The sequence below is a fragment of the Manis pentadactyla genome, chromosome 2 (assembly GCF_030020395.1).
Source record: "Manis pentadactyla isolate mManPen7 chromosome 2, mManPen7.hap1, whole genome shotgun sequence".
Lineage (NCBI taxonomy): Eukaryota > Metazoa > Chordata > Mammalia > Pholidota > Manidae > Manis > Manis pentadactyla.
In genome coordinates, this window is record NC_080020.1 from 168,672,677 (window position 1) to 168,694,152 (window position 21,476).

Below are 21,476 nucleotides of genomic sequence, written 5' to 3' on the forward strand. Positions count from 1 at the left end.
ACGTATTAGACCTTGTATTAGAAACATTTCCCTATCAACGACTTCAGCCAACTGAAATTGCATATAAACAGAAGAAAAAAAAAACTCATTCCATTCCAGGTAAGTGATCACAACCATACACTTCTCGATTGATGATCTTCACCTCCAGTGATAGTAAGGACAGATGACAGCAGGGAAGAGAAAAAGTCAAACATCCTATAGGGCAAAGAAATGGAGCAATGGCTGCTAGTAAACAGGAATGTCAGCTTGGTATGTGGCTCCATGGTAAGCATACACAAGATAGCAGACTCTCAACCAGGAAGAGCACCCCACTTGTACCTTCCATACCTACAGATTCTGAAGGGCAAACAAAACACATAGGCTTTAAGGTAGATTGCAGGATTATTCAGTAAATAATCCCATTCCCCCCTTTAGACACAGGATCCAGAATTAAATGCTTGCTGTATACATATATCACTGAGGCTTTGTCATTAACTGTTATGGTGGCAAAAAGACTGCTGTTTGAATTGAAGCCCTAAAATGTATCAACTCTGAAAAGTCCTTTCTGAGCCACAGTTTTCTCAAGTGAAAAATCAGGATAAGAACTTTATAAGGTTATTGTGAAGATTAGGTAACTTGGTGGGTAGAAAACATTTCTGCAAATATTAGTCATTAATATTATTGTTATAATTGTCCAAAATTTAAGTTGTTTGTTTGTTTGTTTTTGTAATTCTTTACCTCTAGGAGAAATAAGGAAGCGTCTGTTAAAAGTAGAGATCTAGATTGATACTTCTCTTTGTGGAACAACCAAATTGACTCAAATGAAAAGGCAAGAAGACAAATCATGTGTGTTGTCACACACATTAGCCTTTTATCTTTCTAAGGATGGAATGACATACTGTCTCAAATCCAAACTACATATTTGGACAACTGACTGTTTTTGCCCTAAAAGAGATTCTGTGTAAAACAAATTTTTTTTTCTCAATGATTTAAGCATGAAGGGAAAAAAAAGCATTTATTGTACTTGATTTTGGTAATGAGATTTAGAATAGTGATTGGATACAAGAAAGAGTAAAAGAGAGGGTAAATAATACAAGACAAAAGGGCTGTCTTCTTCCATACATCACAATTTTACAAGCCCAAGAACAAGCTCTTAGCAATTTATTTAATCTCTGTGTAGATTTTCTTCTTGAAAAGTATTAAACTGTGTATCCATGAAAGGTGCTAACATGGCCTACATGATAATACATTAGGTAGCTTCAGAATTTCTCCAGGGAGGAAAGGATGACACATGGGGCAGGGTACCAACAGCCATTTGCCACTCAAAACATTAAAAAAAAAAAGACAACAAAAAGTCAATCCAGAGTAAAATGAGCTTCCTTATGAGCAGCTAGGGCTCAAGTGCCTTGTTCCTTGGACAGTGTCCTGATAAAAAGAAAATCTCTCAAGATTGTCTATTGCAGGGAATGCTTTTAATTGACAAATACGTTAAAAGGCAGTGCATAATTCACCGCAGAAATTCCCCTTTCTAGACGTTCCTGGGAAATGTCTTTTGAACCCTTTGACTCACCTTTCTGAGTTCTCACCATTTCTTCTAACACTCTTTTGCAAAGCAATGGTCCAGGATGGTTTCTATTTGCTCAGGAGGCCACCCATACCTGCCTTCTTTCCATAGGGCTCCAGCTTCATATTCTCATCATGAATCTTTCTCTTCACCAATACTGAATACTACTGCCAACAGACTTCCGTGAGCCTGTATGAGAGGACAGGCTGGCTCTGACTGACAGGCAAAGCTAGAAGAAGGTAATGACGAAGAGTGGGTTTCTTCACCCGTCTCCACATGTAGGTGTTGAGTCAGCTACTTAACCTAAGCTTCAGTTTGATCATTTATAAAACAAGGGTGGCAGTGACCTTATACAATTCATGGGTTTATTGGAAAAATCAATGAAATAATTACAAAAGCAAAAGTGATGGTTTTACTTCTTTGCATTTTTGTCTGGTGAGTATCACACTAGTCCGTTTAAGACAACCATTGAGGCAGAGGCCAATGGAGATCCTCTAAGGCAAGATGCTTGAAAACAAAGATTTGCTGTGAAAGTGAGAAATATGCAAAAGAGTAGATTTTTATAAATTTCTTTGGCATTTCAAGAATCAAGCCAGGAAACACTGAATCATACTGTTTCTTCTATGAGTAAAAATAATATTGGTTAATGATCTGGCCTTGTTATTATCTCTCACTTACACCTGCTCTCAGCCTTATGAGCTGTTAAGTAGAGGACCCAGTTGAATCCACTTGGGCATCTGACCTTCAGAGACTATCTTAGGATACATTCGTGTTGCTCTCAGCTACTAAATTTGTAGTAACTTTTGACAGCAGCAAAAGGAAATTAATATAGGTGGCTCTCAAATACGAGTGCATCACTATCTCCTGGAGGTCATGTTCATACACAAACTGCTGGGACCCATCCAGAGAGTTCTGATTCCTTAGGTCTGGACTGGGTCTGAGAATTTGCTTTTTTGGGAGGTTGTTTGTTTTTGAATTTCTAACAAGTTGTAACAAGTTCCCAGATGAGGCTGATGCTACTACTGGGTTGAGGCATCACATCCTGGGAACCACTGTCATAAACACAGACCATGGCCATGCACACCTGCAGGGGAGCAGTGATCATCAGGAAGACACGGGACATCTCTGTGTGGACCCCAGGACCAGTAATAATAAAACTTCTGTTATTATTATAATTACTGTAATGGCTGTTCTTTATGCTTTGCAAAAGGTCTTTATGCCTTTTAGGGGATCCAGTAATCCAAAATGATTCTCAGTGGCAAAGAAGAACACCAAGTCAAAATCACACATTTTCTTTTCCAATCACATGTCCACCAGCCACCCATCTCCCCAAAAGTTCTAACAGCTCCCCCAAGAAACACCTTTTCTTGGTAGAATACATGCCAGAGTAGTGATCACTGTGAAGAATGTAAATTAACAGTGGGAGAGAGTCACACCCCTCAGTTCACCACAAACAGAAATGGTCAAGAAATATTTATAGAAAATAAATGTTTCCAAAGAATGTGTTCCTAAACAATTTGAAGTTACTTGAGGTATAGAAAAATGTCTTCCAAATAGTTTAGCTGAAACACAATAGTGGTCCTAATTTTCTGTTATTAAGGGAAGGTACTTCTCGTATTCCAGTACCTTATTGTGAGAGGGGCTTTTTGTCTGGAGTTCAAGGTAGCATGGGCGTATGTAGGTGTCACAGGCAGGAACTGAAGTTGAGAAGCAAAAATAGAAAAGGAAGCACTTGATTATCCTTCAAGTATCCCTAGAAAGTAAAAGACTCACTGATTCCCAGGAGAATATACTCTGAAGCAACAGAACCAAGCTTACAGGGAAGCAGGAAAGCTGGGTATTGGGCACTCTTCCTGGAGGTGCCCTGGGTATGGAAAAGGCCTGGTCTCATGGCCTAACAATGGGAAAGTCCTATTTCTTGTCTTATTAACTTTGTTCAGTGTAAGCTCATTTCCATTAACTCTGACTATAAGGGGGCAGTGGACCGCCTATCACTGTCCTCTACATAATCACCATTCAGAGCCCTGGTACAGTGAATGGAGAGGGGAACCAAGAAGCAAGTCTCAGCTGCAATTATAGGATCCATCACCATTTCACTCAGAACTGAAGTGGTATGTAATTTCTAACTGTTCTTTGCTATTTGCAAGGGAGGCAGTTACTTCTGCTACTGTTAAATCGAAGTTTAACACTGCCCTACAGCATTATAGTATCTGCAAGCCCCTTATTTATGGTAAGCCCATATCTTTTAACAAAACACCAAAATAATGCCACTGAACAGAAATATCATCCTAATAATTTCCAAAGGCTGTAATAACACTTCACGTCTAAGCATAAATGCCTACTAAAGAATACCTTAATATTTTTTGAAAGCACTATTATAGCCCCTTCAGAGACTCTTATTTCTTCTGTCCAAATGAACAAAACTTCACCAAAAAGAAATATATGAAGAAAACTCCACAGCCTCGAGACTTGCAGGATGACAAATTTAGACAGATAATATAGAGCCTAGAGATTGCTGATTAAAAAAAAATAACTATGTCCATATCTTACTGAGATGGGTTTTTATACTTTCAAAAGCATACTCGTAAAATTTAAAACTAACTGTAACTTAATAGAAATTCACCACTTCTGGAGTATGCTAATAGAAAGTCAGTAATTTGAAATTTGAAATGAAAGCTAGTATCTGTCAAATTCATTTGCTTGCTTTCCACTGCATTCACAGTCTCATCATTTAAATTCACTTTTGAGCATAAACAGACTCAATCTACTGCTAAATTATGGCTTGTTTTCCATCTTGGTGTGAACCTAAGTGGTATCCAGGTAGGCAGTGCTTACTCTGTATGTTATGTTAGGTTTCCAAAGTTCCAACAGGGACAGTTTTCTAAAAAAAAAATAGACTTGATCCAAGTTTAACACTGTTCTGCCTAACATCCTTCAGCAGCATGGCGATTCAGATGTGGGTATATTAGAGTCCAAAAACTGAAAATAAGAACTGTTAATATTTTAGGTAACATATTCTAAAGAACTCTGTAGTCTAAAAGCGGTCACATATTATATAAGAGCAGCACAGTTTCTTTGGCAATTAATTTATTCTGTGTCCTTCTAACTCCCTGTAAATTAGAATTCCAAAGGCAATGATTATAAAACTCTCATCTCCACCAGAATCACAACATGTCATATTCCGATTACAACAAAACAACCACCAAAACTGCTCTTCTTCAGTCTCTTGAGTTTCAGTTCAAGTTAATTACCTGGAACATTCTTTTCTAAGAGACTAACTCTTTTCCAGCAAGTCCCAACCTCTTTCTAACAAGGCATTCCACCTTCTGACCATGAACTATTAGACCTTATTTCGTTAACATAAATCTTCTGTTTCGATCAAGTATGGACCACATTATAACCCATGGTTCATGCCACTTCCCAAAGTCCCTACCTGGAACACCTTCCTTCTTATCCTCCAACATCCAATAATAACAATGTCTCACTGCATTTTCTCCAAACCCTTAAACTGCTACTAGATTTACAGTCAGTAACAGCAGATATTATTTTCCGGCTCATTGTTAAGAGATTGACATTAGTTTTACATAACACCCTTGATTATAAACTCAACAAGGCACAGAATTAAGTTTTTTGTCTCTTTTTTATCACCTGTAGAATCTAATAAGGGTTAGCTCTAGATACTTCATAAACGTTAAGTACACATGTATAAAATAAAATCCAACTATTTACCTAAGTTTTTTCAATATTAATTTTTTATCTTTTCAATTGTGAAGCCCATCTTCTAGAGAGTAATACATTTTAAAATATCTTTCAGACATATTTTTAAACATAATTCTTTATTCAGTACTTACTAGAGACCTGAAACAAATGATATTTTGGTATTGCTGAGAGAACATAATATACATTCAGGTTTCTTTATTCATTTAAATGTTTTGAAAAATAGTTTTAGTACTTCTTTTAACTGGATCACTAATGTTTAATTAAAAATTATGTTCTAAAACTGGGTGTCATTTTTGTTTAGGAAAAAAAATAATCTTAGGGCTTCCTACACCAAACTGATGAGGTCCATTTTGGTATTTGATTTATGGCCAAGTTCCATGTGAGGAACTTTTCCCAAAGGATCGTCCAAGCTCTGTAATTTGGCCCACAATATCTCTTAGGAAGTATTCCTTCTCATTGACCCTAACTGCCTTTTGTCCCCAAGACCTAGTGATGTTTCCTTCTCTGAATCCCACTGGTATTCCATCTAATTAGAATGACTACTACATAACATTCAATGTGAATACAAATCCCCTTGTGTTGCTCTCTATTTGCTTTATATAAGTTTTCTCTAATATACTTGGAGACTGCCTCCTTCACAATGATTACCATAGCACTGAGCATTTAGTAAAAATGTTAGAGGAGTACTTGGGGACTATATTCTTTGCCAAGTTCAAGTCTCACAATCACACACGTACAATATGACTACAGTTAAAATACAATGCCAGTGCTATTATGCAGAAAGGAGTTCTTCAACCCAAAGTGCACTCTTTAGATGCCACTTTTCTGAAAAACAGAATGAAAACTGGTTTTTCTCCTGCAAATGCCTTTAATATTCCCGCAAAGAAGTTGTGGATAAAATGAAGGTTCCTGTGGCCAGGATTCTCACCTGGCCCTGGTCGGCTAGCTCACTACACATGTGTGGGCAGTACGTTGCTATTGACTCTACATAAAGAGCCCTGACCAGTGCTCTGGGTGACACAGTGGCATGGCTACAGGAGAGCAGAGCAGAGGCTGGAGTGGTGGCAGGGCCAAGGACAGAGGCCTAGAGGACGGCTGTGTGGGCAGAGAGGCCCAGAAGCAGAGGCTGGCTTGCTGCATGCAGACTTGCTCTGCGTGGACAAGATTTTAGTGATTGACCTGCCATCGTGGAAATAAAGTTGGGTATAACCCATTCATCCCAAGAAGGTTCTACTGTTATGTCTTTGGTCACACTGAATTCATAGTGAACTTGCCCAAGGACTGAAACCCACTGGCAAGACAGAAGTCAAATCTCACACACTCCAGTTCTTCCTCTCATCCCTTTATCCATCCATTCATTCACTTAATGCCTATGTTCTAACCACACAATGCATGCAAGGCCCAGAGAGGTGCTGTGGGAAACATCAAGATGTATCAGACTTGCTTATTGCTGACTGGTGAGATGAGACTTCCTCTGACTCATGATTGTAAGAGCAGCAACCATTCACCAAGAGAGGAGTGCTTAGAGAATGAGCTCTTTTGGAGATGGGCATCTGTAGGGCCACTATCCTTGAATTTCTTTCAACAGGGCCTTTGAATCAGGTAAAACAGAAGTAACTAACAGTACCTCCAAATTTTGCATGTATTGATGCAGCAATATTGAGTAGTTTGAGCAACAGGAAAAAGGGGGAAAAAATCAATGCCCTTTTGAATTGCTGCCAGAAAAATGCTGAAAACAAGAATAAGAAAGATTATGAAAGCATTCAAGTAATCCTAGGAAGGAGAGTCAAGAAAACAATCATAAAACTAAGATATGATATAACTAAATAAATGTGGGTATTTAGGTAATAGCTATTTTAAATTGTTAAGTAATTTTAAAAATTATTAGTACTAAAGGGCATGCATTTTTTAAGCAAGCTCTAGTGGGTTATCACATTTTATTATAAACATCGAAGTTAAATCCACACTTGTGCTGCTGAGTTAATATGGAATTAAGTTTCAGAAATTCATAGAGAAATAATTTAATACCCCTGGTTCTTTCAGTTCCCACCTTAAAGTGCTTATTCACGAGGTCTAATGTAAACCTGTTGTGTCTGTTGTGCATCTGGTGGCGGTCATAGTTAAGTGGAAACAATTTGCATAAATTGTTATCCTTGTCCCTTTCAACTGAATTACCAGACTTGAAAGGCCGTAACACATTATAGCAATTATGTTTGCTTAGAAGTCTTTTACGTGTGGGTTGATATTTCGGCACCCATGGTACTCAGTACATATGCCCCCTGGTAAATCACCTTATTAAGCCTGTCGATACAGAAAATCATATGTGCAAAACAGAAACAATAAGTCAGGCTTCCTTCTGGTCTTCTATATGGCATTTCATTTTGTGTTCATGAGGCAAAAAGTTACCTCAGGGGATATGCTTTTGTAAATACAAAAATAATGGGCACCATGGCATTTAAGAAATGCAAACGAGTCTCTATTAAGTCTGTACTTAACAAGGTAGTGGTCCTTTCCACATAGTTCTGATACTTTCATTTCACAAAGCCAAGGACTTCACAGAACTCTCCTGCACGGGAAGAAGTTATTACTGTTATTAACAGTTTCATGTTCCTATCATCAAATCCTGGTGTGCTGGAGGGAATGGGAGCCTCGGGTCACTGGGGGTGACAAGAAGTGTGAGAGAGAAGACACAAGGACACTAACGCATTCTGAGGACTCACGCTGAGCAGTTGCCGTGCATGCACTTTACATGTATTACCTAATGCTATCTTCTCAGGGCTCTGAGGTCCATAGGACTACACCCCAATTTCACAGATAAGGGAAATAAAGCACAAGGATGTTAAGTCATTTCCCAAGGTTTATGGAATTCAACCAAGATTTGTTTCAAATCTGTGTTTTTTCCCAACATACAATGGAATTTCCCTAGAATAAATACTTCACTTTGAAGGTCATAAGTCTCAGGGACAGACAAGTTAAGATAATAAAGAAATTTAAGTAGTTTTACAGAAACATGTGAATAATAAATCCCTGATGGGTTATGTAAGGTAACTAAGTATTTGGGGACCATTCCTGACCTTTCAGTTTGCCAGAAAAGACTAGGCCTTTCTAATGTGCATCCCTTGACACCACTCTCAGGACACAAGTGCACAGATAATGAATCTTATCAAATATGGCAGGTTTTTGTTTCATGCCAGTTAAAAAAGCTTTCATCAAATAACTGGATACATGTGGGTATCAGCCATCTTAATTCTGAGGTGACCAGAATCACCTCAGGTAACCATCAGCAACCTTATCAGCATCTTTTTCCACCCTCCTCTCCTTCCCAACTGCCTTATTGAAAGACAGGGCTTGTGGCTTTCCTAAACTCATTCTTTTCTGCCTCTTAAGGCCTCACTCATTTAATCACAATCTCTCCTTTTTATCTTCAATTTATTCCCCCTCTCTACTCCTTTCCGAAAGTTAGTGGAACATCTTGTCTAGTTAAAAAAAACAAACAAAAAACCCTCTCCACCCTACTCCTCTCTTGGCATTCTATACTCTTGTCCCATTCACAACCAGCTTCTAGAAAGGGTGATCTGTACTGCTTGTTCCAGTTCCTGCCTCCCTACTCAGCCTCCATCCCATGACAACCTGGCTACTGCCCCCACCATTCCACTCAAGTTAGCCTTGCAAAACTACAAAGGATCACCTTGTTCCTAATGCAATGGACACCACATGCTTCACCAGACTGTGAACTAAAATTGGAAAGATGGGACGATTATCATGGTCTCTGGGCAAGAATGATAAGCAAATTCATGTAGTGTCTTATATTTTTTTAGTAGGAACTCATTTTGTTATATAGACATACATCTAGATATAGAGAATATGTTTGCATATAAAAAAAGTTTCAAAAGGTAGACATCAAAATTTCAACAGTAGCTATGCTGGGAGGCTGGATTGAGGGCAATTCTTAAATTATACATGATTATATATATTGTGCGCCATTTATATTTTACATGTATATGTGTGTGTGTGTGCATGTCATATGTACACACACACACATATATATTTTTTTCAACTTAGATAATGATCAGATATTCCTTACCTAAATAAAAAGAAATGCATCACCTAAAAATATCTAGTGGTTCCTTTTCAGTTCTTATCTTACTTAACTCAGTAGTATTTGACAATGTTAGTATTTTTCTATTTTCTTGGCTTCAGGGGCAATATTTTCCCTCTTGGTCTTCTTCTACTCTGTCAGCATTTTATTTGTAGTCTCTCCCTGCTCTATACATAGTCCCTGGGTGACAGTCTCACTCAAATCAGCAGCTTACATTATATTAAAAACTTCCAAATCTATTTCTCTAGCTCAGGGCTCTTACCTGGGTTCCAGCCTACTCTATGCAATCACTTACTAGGTTTCCAAAATCAACTTCAAAATCAACATGCTTAAAAATGAATTCATCATCTTTCCCCAAAAACTGGTCCAACTTCTATAGTCACATGTCAACTATTACAGTGCCTTTCTTCAAAAATCACTAAAGTAAACATAGGTGCATCTACGAGTATTTGTTCAACCCCAGTATTGACAACTTAAGGAGCTCAAAATTCAGGAAGAACTCCAGGAAAAAATTCAGAACTTGAATTAGTGCCATCCCTACTGACAAGCATAAGGTCTTTTGAGCAAGCGCTTTGCTGCAGGAATGCCATGAAGGGGGAAAACCAGTTTCCAGTTATATCTTTGCTTTCCGGCCATGAAAATGATTCTCTTAGCAAATCACCTGCTTCATGTGCAATTATAGGGCAGCACCTTTATGAGCCTGAAGGAACCAGATGGTCTTCTGTATCCCTTTTAGCACGAAACTTAATAATTATAACCTTCCAGTGAGAAGAGTTTTCAACAAATTATTTTCAGTTCTTATAACATAAGCCAGATGATAAACTATGTATAATTACCAGGGGGCTTATTTAGGAGGTTCTATTAGGTAATCCTTAAGGTTCCTTCAGGTTCCCTAAGGAAACCAAGCAATCTTTGTTAATCAAATTTAAAGACAGCATTTCACACACTGGTATTACTACCTCCCAACAGGAGGGCATGAATGACTACATTGGCTCTTCGATACCAGGGAGAGATTACCTGGGATCGGTGGGTAGGACTTTGTTCCACGCTCCTCCCGCTCCTTTGACCAAAGACAGGCATGCATAAATCTCCCTTGGACTGGATGGGAAACAGAGGAAAACAAATGGCCTCAAATAGATTTGAAGACAGAATGATATTTAAGGTACAATATAATTAATATGGAAAATACTGCATTTCATACACAGCTTCCTCCACTAACCCCTCTTGCTGTTCTTTCTTTTAAACACAATCTTAGTTCATTCAAATATTGTGCATCCACAGGTTTGGGGTAGGGATGGATCCTTCTTCAGTCCATGAAGGAGAATCATAATTATTCTATGGCAAGTATGTGGAAACTCCACATACCTGGAATTTCCACTTTGCCATTTCTTAGTTCAAATTTGGGTTTGCCCCCAAATGAGATCTGACAGCAGATCAGCTGGGGATCCTCAATAGGTATTTGTTGATTAATTAGAGGAAATACATTTATCATTACTTTGGGGGATTTTTTTTAATTAGAAGTTTATGATTTGGGGGCTTGTTTAGATATAAAATCAACATTCCAAGTTCTGTTCTAAAATACAAGATAGCTGTGCACACCATTTTTATTAAAGTGTATTTTATTTTGTACTCATGAATTTTTAAGCACTTTCTACTTTCAATTCACAGAGTGATTATAACTTCTTCAGAGTTCCTTTTATATTAAGTAATATTTTATAAATAATGATAATTATTCTGATTCCTGCTTTAATAAAAAAAACCTTAAAATATTTTATCAGCAGGAACTAAATCAGCCTCACTATGGAGATCTGAATTTGAAAGAAAAAGAGATGCATATGGACCCACAGCAATTGCTTCACAATCAACAAATATATGACCTTAACTATATCAGCAAAAACATGAAAATTAGAGGGGTTTAAAAACATGTGCATTGCATTAATAAAAAATCAAGGAATATTAAAAAATAAACAACATGGATGGTGCTAGAGGGTATTATGCTCAGTGAAATAAGACAGGCAGAGAAAGACAAGTACCAAATGATTTCACTCATCTGTGGAGCATAAGAATAAAGTAAAAACTGAAGGGACAAAACAGCAGCAGACTCACAGACTCCAAGAATGGACTAACAGTTACCAAAGGGAAAGGAACTGAGGAGGATGGGTGGGAAGGGAGGGATAAGGGGGAAAAAGGGGTATTACGATTAGCAGACATGATGTGGGGGGGAGGGGCACAAGGAGGGCTGTACAACACAGAGAAGACAAGTAGTGATTCTATAGCATCTTACTACACTGATGGACAGTGACTGTAATGGAGTATGTGGTAGGGACTTGATAATGGGGGTATCTAGTAACCACAATGTTGCTCATGTAATTGTATATTAATGATACAAAAAAATGACATCATAAAAGTACTATAGAAAAAATAATAATAATAAAAATAAAATAAATAAAATAAAAACAAACTGTCCTCAGTGGAATATACTGTAGGTCCTAGAAATCCCAATTCACCTAAAAGTGTTATTTTCAATGAAAATACTGCAAAACTATCAACTAGGATTACCAGGCGGAGGCACTGCTTCAGCAAGGCCAGGGGTATGAAGGAGTAAGCAGTTCAGACCTTTAGGATAACTAAACAGCACTTCAACTTTTCACATTTGAGCTGTTTTTTTCTGCTCCTTCAGTCGGTGTACAAGGCAATGAAAGGAAAGGATGAGGGTGCTCTGAACATCACATGCCAGAAATATTACATTTACATAATTTTACAGTAAACTGTTTATGGTAAATTGTTTCACATTCTTTGACAGTTCAGATTTCTTGTATATTTATAGGACAAAACCACCTAAAGCTCTCCTACATATTTAAAAAATAAGTGCCACCAACTCCTGTAGTATCTAAAATGGTTTCATTGCATATATGAAAGTAATTTGCTCTGTGACAACCCCCCGGTTAGGCAGCAGATACGTAGTGGGTCCGTGACCACACACAGTGGGAGTGGTGTGGCAGTCTGAGTCCCAAGGATGGATGACCCTACTGCCACAAAAGGAGAGGGCAATACAGTGTGGGTGTATGGAACACTGATCCTAAGGAGCATGTAGTTAGCAGAGAAAATATATGCAGGACCACAAACCCAAGGAGACAGAGCTATTTGGTTGCACAGACAGATAAAAGCGAAATTAGGAGTTAACACATAAGGCAAATAGCATTAGGAGCACTGCATAGGGGAGGAAAGGAAAACCTCCAAGATGACTGTACTTACAGAGAGTGCCGAGAAAATACACCAGAGACATTCAGGGCCGTGATAAAATGCCACAGAAAAAAACACAACCACACCTGCTATGCAAAACACAAAACAGGATCCCCCCACCTAGGTAAAAAGATCACAGCCAAGAACACAGTCTGCACAAGAAGGGTTTATACCAATTTCTGTGCAAGAAGTAAAAATCATTATCCAAATGTACTGTAGATTATTCATACTTTGTTATATATTCATGTGTACAGTAACATGTACATAATCCTAAATTTAGACACAAACTCTGCCATTTCCCCCCAAAAGAAAATATTTGGCTGTAGAAAGAAGTTGAAGACCCACCCACACAGCATTGTTTAACAGCAGTGGCCCCTCTGTCATCATGACAACTGAGGTTCTAATGCCCAAAGGGGAAAGTTTTGGGAAGTGACACCACTTTTAAAGTAGACTTTGAATTGTACACAGTGATTCCTCACAATTGGAAAATAATTAGAAAATACAGAAAAACAGAAAGAAAAGTTACCTCAAATTGCACAATTTAACCCTTCAATGTGTTTCATGCCAGGCTATTTGCTTCTGTGTTGCACACTGTGTATACTGAAAGTTTTTCTTTAAAACTGGGTCTAGCAAGTACACTGTTTTAAGCAACCAGTTTTGTTTGTTGTTTCTATTACTTAGTAAACCAGTTTTCAACATTCATGTGTTTCTGTGCATAAATAGGTGTATGGTAGGGTATTATATATATATATGGTAGTGTATTAATTTTCCTGCACAAGTCTTTGTGTTTAGACATATACGGTGTCTCCTCATTTTTGTAAATGTGCCTTGGATTTAATTTATAGAGGTGACTGAGCTATAACATGGGGTGGAGGAGAAGTCAATGCCACTGGAAGCAGCTTTACTAATCAGCATTCCCATGAAGAAGAGACATTCCGTGTATCATAAGGCCACATGCAGAAGCACCAGGGTCAGTCTGGAGGCATAAAGGGGATGCGAGGAGAGCATGCCCAAGAGCCTCTAATGTGGTTTCTGAGGGAAGGAACGAGTGAGACAGGTCAGGCAAGTTTAAGTTTAGGAATAGATAGTCTGAATAACTTCAGCAGGCTCTGAACTATAGGTGTGGTCCCCACTTGGCCAGTACCAGACTCTGGGGTGACATAGGGCAAGGAGAACTATTGGCTTGTTGTGTAAGTTAGATAAAGGAAGTGACTACAGATAAGAGCTTTGGAATGTTGGTTTTCCTATGAAAGGCACACTATCAGGCCAGTTGTTTACTATTTTTATAAATTAGCTATCACTGGGAGGGGCATTCTCTCTAGGGCTAGCAAGGCACCAAGATGTTAAAACATCATAAAATACAAAAAGTAAAAAAACATGATTAATGCACTCATACTAACAGATGACCATGAACTCCCTTCAGGAACCTCTCTCACCTCTCTCATCTACCAAGACACTGGGACTCCATCCATCTAGATCACTGATGCCTTTAGCACCCAGCACCATGCTTGTTTATTGCAGCCTCTGGTGTGATTGTGGATGACCTCAAAAGTCCTTGTGTCTAAGCCATCTGGCACCCCAACCTGCAGGTCTCTGATGTTGCCTTCCCTTCATCTCAGCCACCACCCTCATAACCACTTCCGCAGCCTAGCCGTCAGCAGAACAAGCACCATCTTCAAAAGGGAGTGCGGGAAGCTGTGATGCCAGAGGGTTAGATGCTCATGAACTTTAACAAATAATTTAAAAACTCAAAGCGAGGTTCTTCTAATAATAAAGATGACTAACATGTGCCCAAGGTCAGCATTAATACAAGTTTGGGAAACCAGTACTCTTCACTCTTCTGCACAGAATGTTGCCTTTACCCTAAGTGGGTTCTCTACTTTTTACACTAAAAGTTTTAATTTTCATATTTTTTACCTCTGACTTTCAATTTCCAATAATTTATCTCATTGATAAAATTTATAAAACATGATCCTCATGGTTCTCATTCTGTTTATGTTCTCATAATGTTGGGGAAACTGCACAACGGCCAGTGTGCCTGGAGTGCAGAAGAAGAGTGAAAAGCAGAAGATGGAATTTGAGAAGCAGAAAGGGGACAGGTTCCTCCAGGGCACAGGGACAAGGGCAAAAATCTGGAAATTATTGTCAATGCAAAAGGAGACAAATGTGGTGTTTCCAGCAGTAGAGTGCTCAGCTTATGTCAATTTTTATACATTCTTCACCATGCACACTACTCCAAAGGCAAAGATGTTCTGAAAAAAAAAAATACATATATATATGCCTGAAGAGACACAACTGTGAAGAGTGGGAAAGAGGATGATACTCATACCTAGAGAATAAAAACTCAAGAAAAAATCTAAAAGAATAGGAATAAGTGACATTGAAGAAAATAAAATGAATAAAAATTAAAAAGCTGGTGAAAATGGAAAAAAAAAATGTCAGAGGTTACTCAAAAGCTACCGGAGAAAATTCCATCAGAGAAAATACCTAAACAATAAATCAAGTGATATTCATGGCTGAAATGAGAAGCCAGCAGGAAGAATCTGGATTGCTTCTATGAAACAAAAAATAATTCAATTTGGACCACACTCTGAAGATAAATGTTATTAATTCTTTAATAGCATATATACTTAGATTTCCAATAAATTTTTTACAAAACAAAAATCCAGTTGTTCCACAATCGATTTGACTAACTTCAAGCAGTATCACCAACTCGTCAGTTTGTTTAAATGTTTTTGAAATAGGAAAAACCTAGGTTAAAATGTCAACCAAGTTCAACAAGGACCTTAAAATCATGAATATTTTATTTTTAATAAATCTATACTATGGAAATATATATTCAAACTATTGAACAAAGAATTCATCATTACTTATTATAATATACCAGCCTTATGATTCGGGACAGTTTCAAGGCTATTCAAGGAACAGTATGTTTCCCCTCACTAACTAGAATGTCTGTATTGAAAAGCTCATTTTTAAGACATCAAGTACCAACAACCTTGAACAAGAAATGTTAACACTTTTCTGATGTGTAGTTAAACACTAAACAAATTAACAATAAACTCCAAAAATAAATCATCAATTGAATATAAATGGACCAGGAACTGTCAAAATACAACGAAATTCTCTTTTATACCAACAATGGGAATAAACATTTAATAGAGAAGCGCCATGATATGACAAGGGAGGTCAACCACAGTCTCCGTCTCCCTGCCCGTACCTTAGACCTCTCCATATACCCACCAACTAGCCCCAGGACAATGGTTCTAAACTACAATCCAGTGTCTTCCTACTGAAAATCCTTCAGCAATTTGCTATCATCTCCTACCACACGAGGTTTTTCAGCATCTAGCCCTGCTTGTCTATGCACACTGCCCCAGCCCTCCTCCATCACAGTTTTCCCCACACATTCACATCTCCTTAGGACTTCAAATATACACTCACACACACAAACTACCTTGCTATACCTAACACACATATGTCCACTTACCCACTCAGGCTCACGTACAACTGTTCCTTTTATGTACCTCTCCTGCCCAACAGACAAACTCCCAGTGATCTTTCACGTCTCAAAAAAAAGCACAATGTCATCTGTCTTCCATTTCTTGGTTCACACGCCACTCTAGGTAGACTTGTGAGTACTTGGCACAACAATTTACTCTTTATTTTAATTATGTGCTTATATGCCCCTCCCTCCTAAGCAGGGTCTCCTTCATCTGCATTCCCAGAACCAAGCACAGTGCCTATTATTTAAGCGACTTTTAACTCATTATATATCATTTAAATCAATAATTCAATGCATACATTTATGAAAATGAAAAATTCTATTCTGTATTTATATATGCTTACAAATTAGAAAAAGATGCAAATTAAAATATTTCTATTTTATTGGAAGATGACAGTGTTTCCCACTATTCAGCAAATAAGACACAATTGTTATGCCCTGATCATTTACATCAGAAGACTGTACTCATTTTCCATGAATAGCTGTATAGTAACACTGGGAGAATGTTGACAACCTCAGAGTTTGAAGGAAAAAGGTGAAATTTTTCTTCAACTGTAATTTTAGATATATTTTAATGTTTCATTAAGACATTTTTTTAAAGAAGTTTTCGATGTACTACAAAGTGAGAGAGAGGCAGAGATTCCCCACACACCCTTTTTCCTCACATCTGCCTTGGCTCCCCCACTATCAACATCACCCACCATAATGGTACATTTGTTACCAAGGATGAAACTACACTGACACATCATAATATCCCAAAGTCCATGGTTTACCTTAAGGCTTACTCTTGGTGTTGCACATTCCATGGGTTTGGACAAATACACAATAACATATACCCATCATTATATCAAAATACCAAAAATAGTATTTTCACTGCCCTAAACATCCTCTGCCTATTCATCTCTTCTCCTCTCTCCATCACTCCCTTCAGCAACCACTGGTATTTTTATTGTCTCCATAGAGTTGCCTTTTCCAGAATGTCATATAGTTGGAATCATACAATATGTAGCCTCTTCAGATGTGCTTCTTTCACTTAGCAATATGCACTAAAGTTTCATCCACGTCTTTTCATGGTTTGATCTTTCATTTCTTCCTAGCACTGAATAACATACCATTTTATTCTGAATGTACCACAGTTTAGTTATCCATTCACCTACAGAAGGACACCTTGATTGCTTCCAAGTTTTGGCAATTATGAATAAAGCTGCTATAAACATCTTGTGCAGGTTTTTGTGTAGATAGAAGTTTTCCATGCCCCTGGGTAAATACCAAGAAGCTCAATAGCTGAATTGTATGGTAAGAATATCTTTATATTTGAAAGAAAGTGCCAAACTGTCTTCCAAAGTGGCTGTGTCATTTTGCTTTTCCAGCAGAAATGAATGCAAGTTCTTATTGCTCCACATCCTCACCAGCATTTAGCATTGTCAGTCTTTCAGGTTTTGGCCATTCTAATAGGTGTGTGCTGGTGTCTCATTTTAATTTGCATTTCCCTGATGACATATGATGACAACATCTTTTCATATGTCGCCATGCATTTTCTTTGATGAGTGTCTATTAAGGTCTTTGACTCATTTTTTAATTAGGTTGTTTTCTTAAAATTTTGTTTAAAACGTTCCTTGCTTATTTTGGAAAATAATCCTTTATCAGATGTGTCTTCAATAAATATTATCTTCTGTAAAAATGTCTTCTAATTCTCTTGATATTGTCTTTTGCAAAGCTGAAGTTTTTAATTTTATTGAAGCCTAGCTTCACTATTTTACAAGGATTTTGCCTTTGGTGTCATTTTTAAAGAGGCAAAACCATATTCAAAATCATGTTGTTTTAATCTATGTTATTTTCTAGGAGTTCTATAGTTTTGTAGTTTACATTTAGGTCTATGAATCATTTTCAGTTAATTTTCATGAAGGGCTTATGGTTTGTGTCCAGATTATTTTTTTTTGCATGTAGATGTCCAGTTCCCGCATCATTTATAGAAAAGACTACCTTTGCTCCACTGTATTGCCTTTGCTTCTCTCTCAAAGATGGTTGACTATATTTATAGGGGTCTATTTCTGGGCTCTGTATTCTGTCCCATTGATCTATTTGCCTAGTTTGTCACCATACCACACTAGTGTCTCGATTACTGTAGCTTTATAAGTCTTCAAGTTGGGTAACACCAGTCTTCCAATATTGCTCAGCTCCTCCAATATTGTATTGAGTATTCTGGGTCTTTTACTTCTCCACTCAAATTTGAGTATCATTTTGTTGATATCCATAAAATAGCTTGCTGAAATTACAATTTAGTCTATAGATCACATTGGGAAGAACTGACATCTTGACAATACTGAGTCATACTACCCATGTAATGGACTATTTATCCATTTATTTAATACTTTAGTTTTGTTCATCAGTTTTGTAGCTTCCTCATATAGATCTTATAGATGTTCTATTAGGCTTCTACCTTAATATTGCATTTTGGGGGTACAAATGTAAATTATACTCTTTAATTTCAGATTCTAAAAGGTATTTCCTCTGTTTCTATCCTCTGAAAGAGATTGTGGAGAATTGGTATCATTTCTTCCTTAAATGCTTGGTAGAAATCACCAGTGAATCCAGTTGGACCTGGAAGTTTCTGTTATAGAAAGTTATTAATTACTGAATTTAAAAAAATAGATGTAAGTCTATTCTGATAATCTATTCCTTCTTTTGTGAAGTTTTGGGAGATTTTGTCTTTTAAGAAACTGGTCTATTTTATCAGGGTTATCAAATTTGTGGGCAGAGAGTTGTTCATGATACCCCTTTATTGTCCTTAAGTATCTGTGGAATTTTTAGTGATGTCTCTCTTTCATTTCTGATATTAATTTGTGCCTTTTCTGTGTTTTTCTTAGCCTGGCTGGAGGCTTTTACTGACCTTTTCAAAGAACCATCTTTTGGCTTCACTGATTTTTCTCTACTCATTTTCTGTTCTCAATTTCATTGATTTCTGCTCTAATTCTTACTACTTCTGTCATTCCACTTGCTTTGGATTAAATTTGCTCTTCTTTTTCTAGTCTCCTAAGGTAGAAACCTAGATGATTGATTTTATGTCATTCTTCTTTTCCAATATATGCATTCAATGCTATAAAGTTCCCTCTAAACATGGCTCTCACTGAATCCCACCAATTTTGATGAGTTGTATTTTCATTTTCATTTAGTTCAAGATATTTTTAAATCCCTTGAGAGTTCTTCTTTGACCCAGGTGTCAGTTAGAAGAGTACTGTTTAATATCCACATATTTTTGGATTTTCTATTATTGATTTCTTATTGTAATCCAGTGGATTACAATAAGAAATTCATGGCCCAGAATGTGGTCTATATTGGCTAATGTTCCATGTAAGCCTAAAAAAAATGTTCATTCTTCTGTTGTTAGATGAAATAATCTACAGATGTCAATTATATCCTGTTAATTGATAGTGTTGTTGAGTTCAGCTATGCCCTTATTGATAATCTGCCTTTGGATCTGTCCATTTCTGAGAGAGGGGTATAGAAGTCTCCAACTAGGATAGCAGATTCATCTATTTCTCCTTGCAATTCTATCATTTTTTGCCTCATGTAGGTTGATGCCCTGTTGTTAGGTGCACACATGTTAAGAATCACTATGCCTTCTCAGAGAACAGACCCTTTTATCATTACATAAGGCCTTCCTTTTTCCCTGATAATTTTCCTTACTTTGAAGTCTGCTCTGTTTGTAATTAATATAGCTACTCTGCTTTCTTTTGATTAGTGTTGCCATGGTTTATTTTTTTCTACCCATATACTTTAAATTTACATACTGCTTCACATTTAAAGTTGATTTCTTATAGACAGCATACAGTTGGGTCATGTTTTTTGATCCACTCTGACAATCTCTGTCTTCTAATTAGTATATTTAGACCATTGACTTCAATGTGATTGTTGATATAGCTGGATTAATCTACCATATTTGTTTTCTATGTTTTGCCCTTATTCTTTGCTACTACTTTTGTGTTTCACTTTTTCTGTCTTCTGTGGTTTTAAATTAAATATTTTGTATAATTCCATTTATTCTCCTTTCTTAACATATCAGTTATTCTTCCTTTTTTAAAACCATTTTTGTGGTTGTCCTAGAGTCTGAAATTTTACTTTAATTGTTTTAACTACTTTTAAAATTAAAAATAAAAATTAATCCATGTTTGTTGTAACTGGTAAAAAATGTATGAATGTATAAAAAAATTTGAATAATTTTATCCCAAGTTCATTCCTCTACTGTCTTACTTAGGAAACGTGGAAACTATCTCCATTGCATTCCTTTGCTCTCTTTCCCAGCACATAAAATATAAACAGTACATATTTATTGATATGACTTAGTTTGCTTTTTTATAAAATGAGATCACATGATTTGGAGTAAATACTCTGCAATTAATAACATATTATAGGCACCCCTTCAGATCAATAGATAAAAAAACAGATAACTATTTTTTATAACTATGTGATGGACAAACTCCTGCCTCGTGGTGTTCACACATCATGCAATCACTTGAAAGTAGATAGGACACAACTTGATTCTAGACAACAGAATACAACAAAGAGGATAGGGTGTATGTGATTACGTGCACATGACCATGTATATAAGATTGTGCACCTGTCTTGCTACGGCAAACACTCTCTTTTGCTGGCTTTGAAGATGTAAGCTGCCATGTTGTGAGCTACCCTGTGCAGAGGGCCATGCAGCAAGGAGCTAACGGCAACTCCTGACTGCCTGAAAAAGGCAGACGCTCTCTACCTGGCAGCCTGTAAGAAAACTTTTGCTGACAACAAACACATGAGTTTGGAAATCAATCCTTCCCCGTCTGATGAGAAAGAGTTCCAATTGACACCTTGATTGGAGCCTTATGGGATCCTAAAGCAGAGGATCCAGCTAAGCCATGACTGGACTCCTGACCACAAGAACTACAACATATTAAATGTGTTTTGAACCACTAGGTTTGTGGCAATATTGTTACACAGCAATAGAAAACTAACATACTACATAATATTCTACAGTTTGGATATACCACAGTGTAACCAAACATTCTGCTGAAAGAATGGTCTCCAGGTTTTGCTACTATAAACAATGCTGTAATAAGCATCATTGATTATCTTATTTATCTGGGATACACTCTTAGAAAACAGACATGTAAAAAAAAAATAAAAAAATGTAAAAATGAAAAAAAATTTCATTAAAAAATGTTTGCTAATCTTGTTAATATTGCCTGTGCCCTGATTTCTTCTAAAACCCACTAACAGGTCTTTTCCCACTCAACAACCTACAATGTATCCTCCATGCTACAGCTAGAGCAAGCTTTGTAAAACACAAATACAATCATCTCGTTTTGCTTCTTAAAACATTT

General features: G+C 37.1%; 1 protein-coding gene and 1 pseudogene across 5 annotated transcripts in view; one reads left to right on the forward strand and one right to left on the reverse strand.

Moving 5' to 3' along the window:
- Positions 1-21,476, reverse strand: part of CTNNA2 (catenin alpha 2) — a 1,127,693-nt gene that overhangs the window by 985,160 nt on the left and 121,057 nt on the right. For 3 of the 5 annotated variants that reach the window (XM_036931097.2, XM_057497052.1, XM_057497050.1), the window contains exon 2: positions 10,380-10,460. The exons of the other annotated variants lie outside the window; for them this stretch is intronic. In XM_036931097.2, coding sequence (XP_036786992.2) covers positions 10,380-10,446 — 67 coding nt within the window. In that variant the 5' untranslated portion in view covers positions 10,447-10,460. The remainder of the gene's footprint in view (positions 1-10,379; positions 10,461-21,476) is intronic. 5 annotated transcript variants of the gene reach the window in all.
- Positions 8,982-9,077, forward strand: LOC118935111 (U6 spliceosomal RNA; annotated as a pseudogene).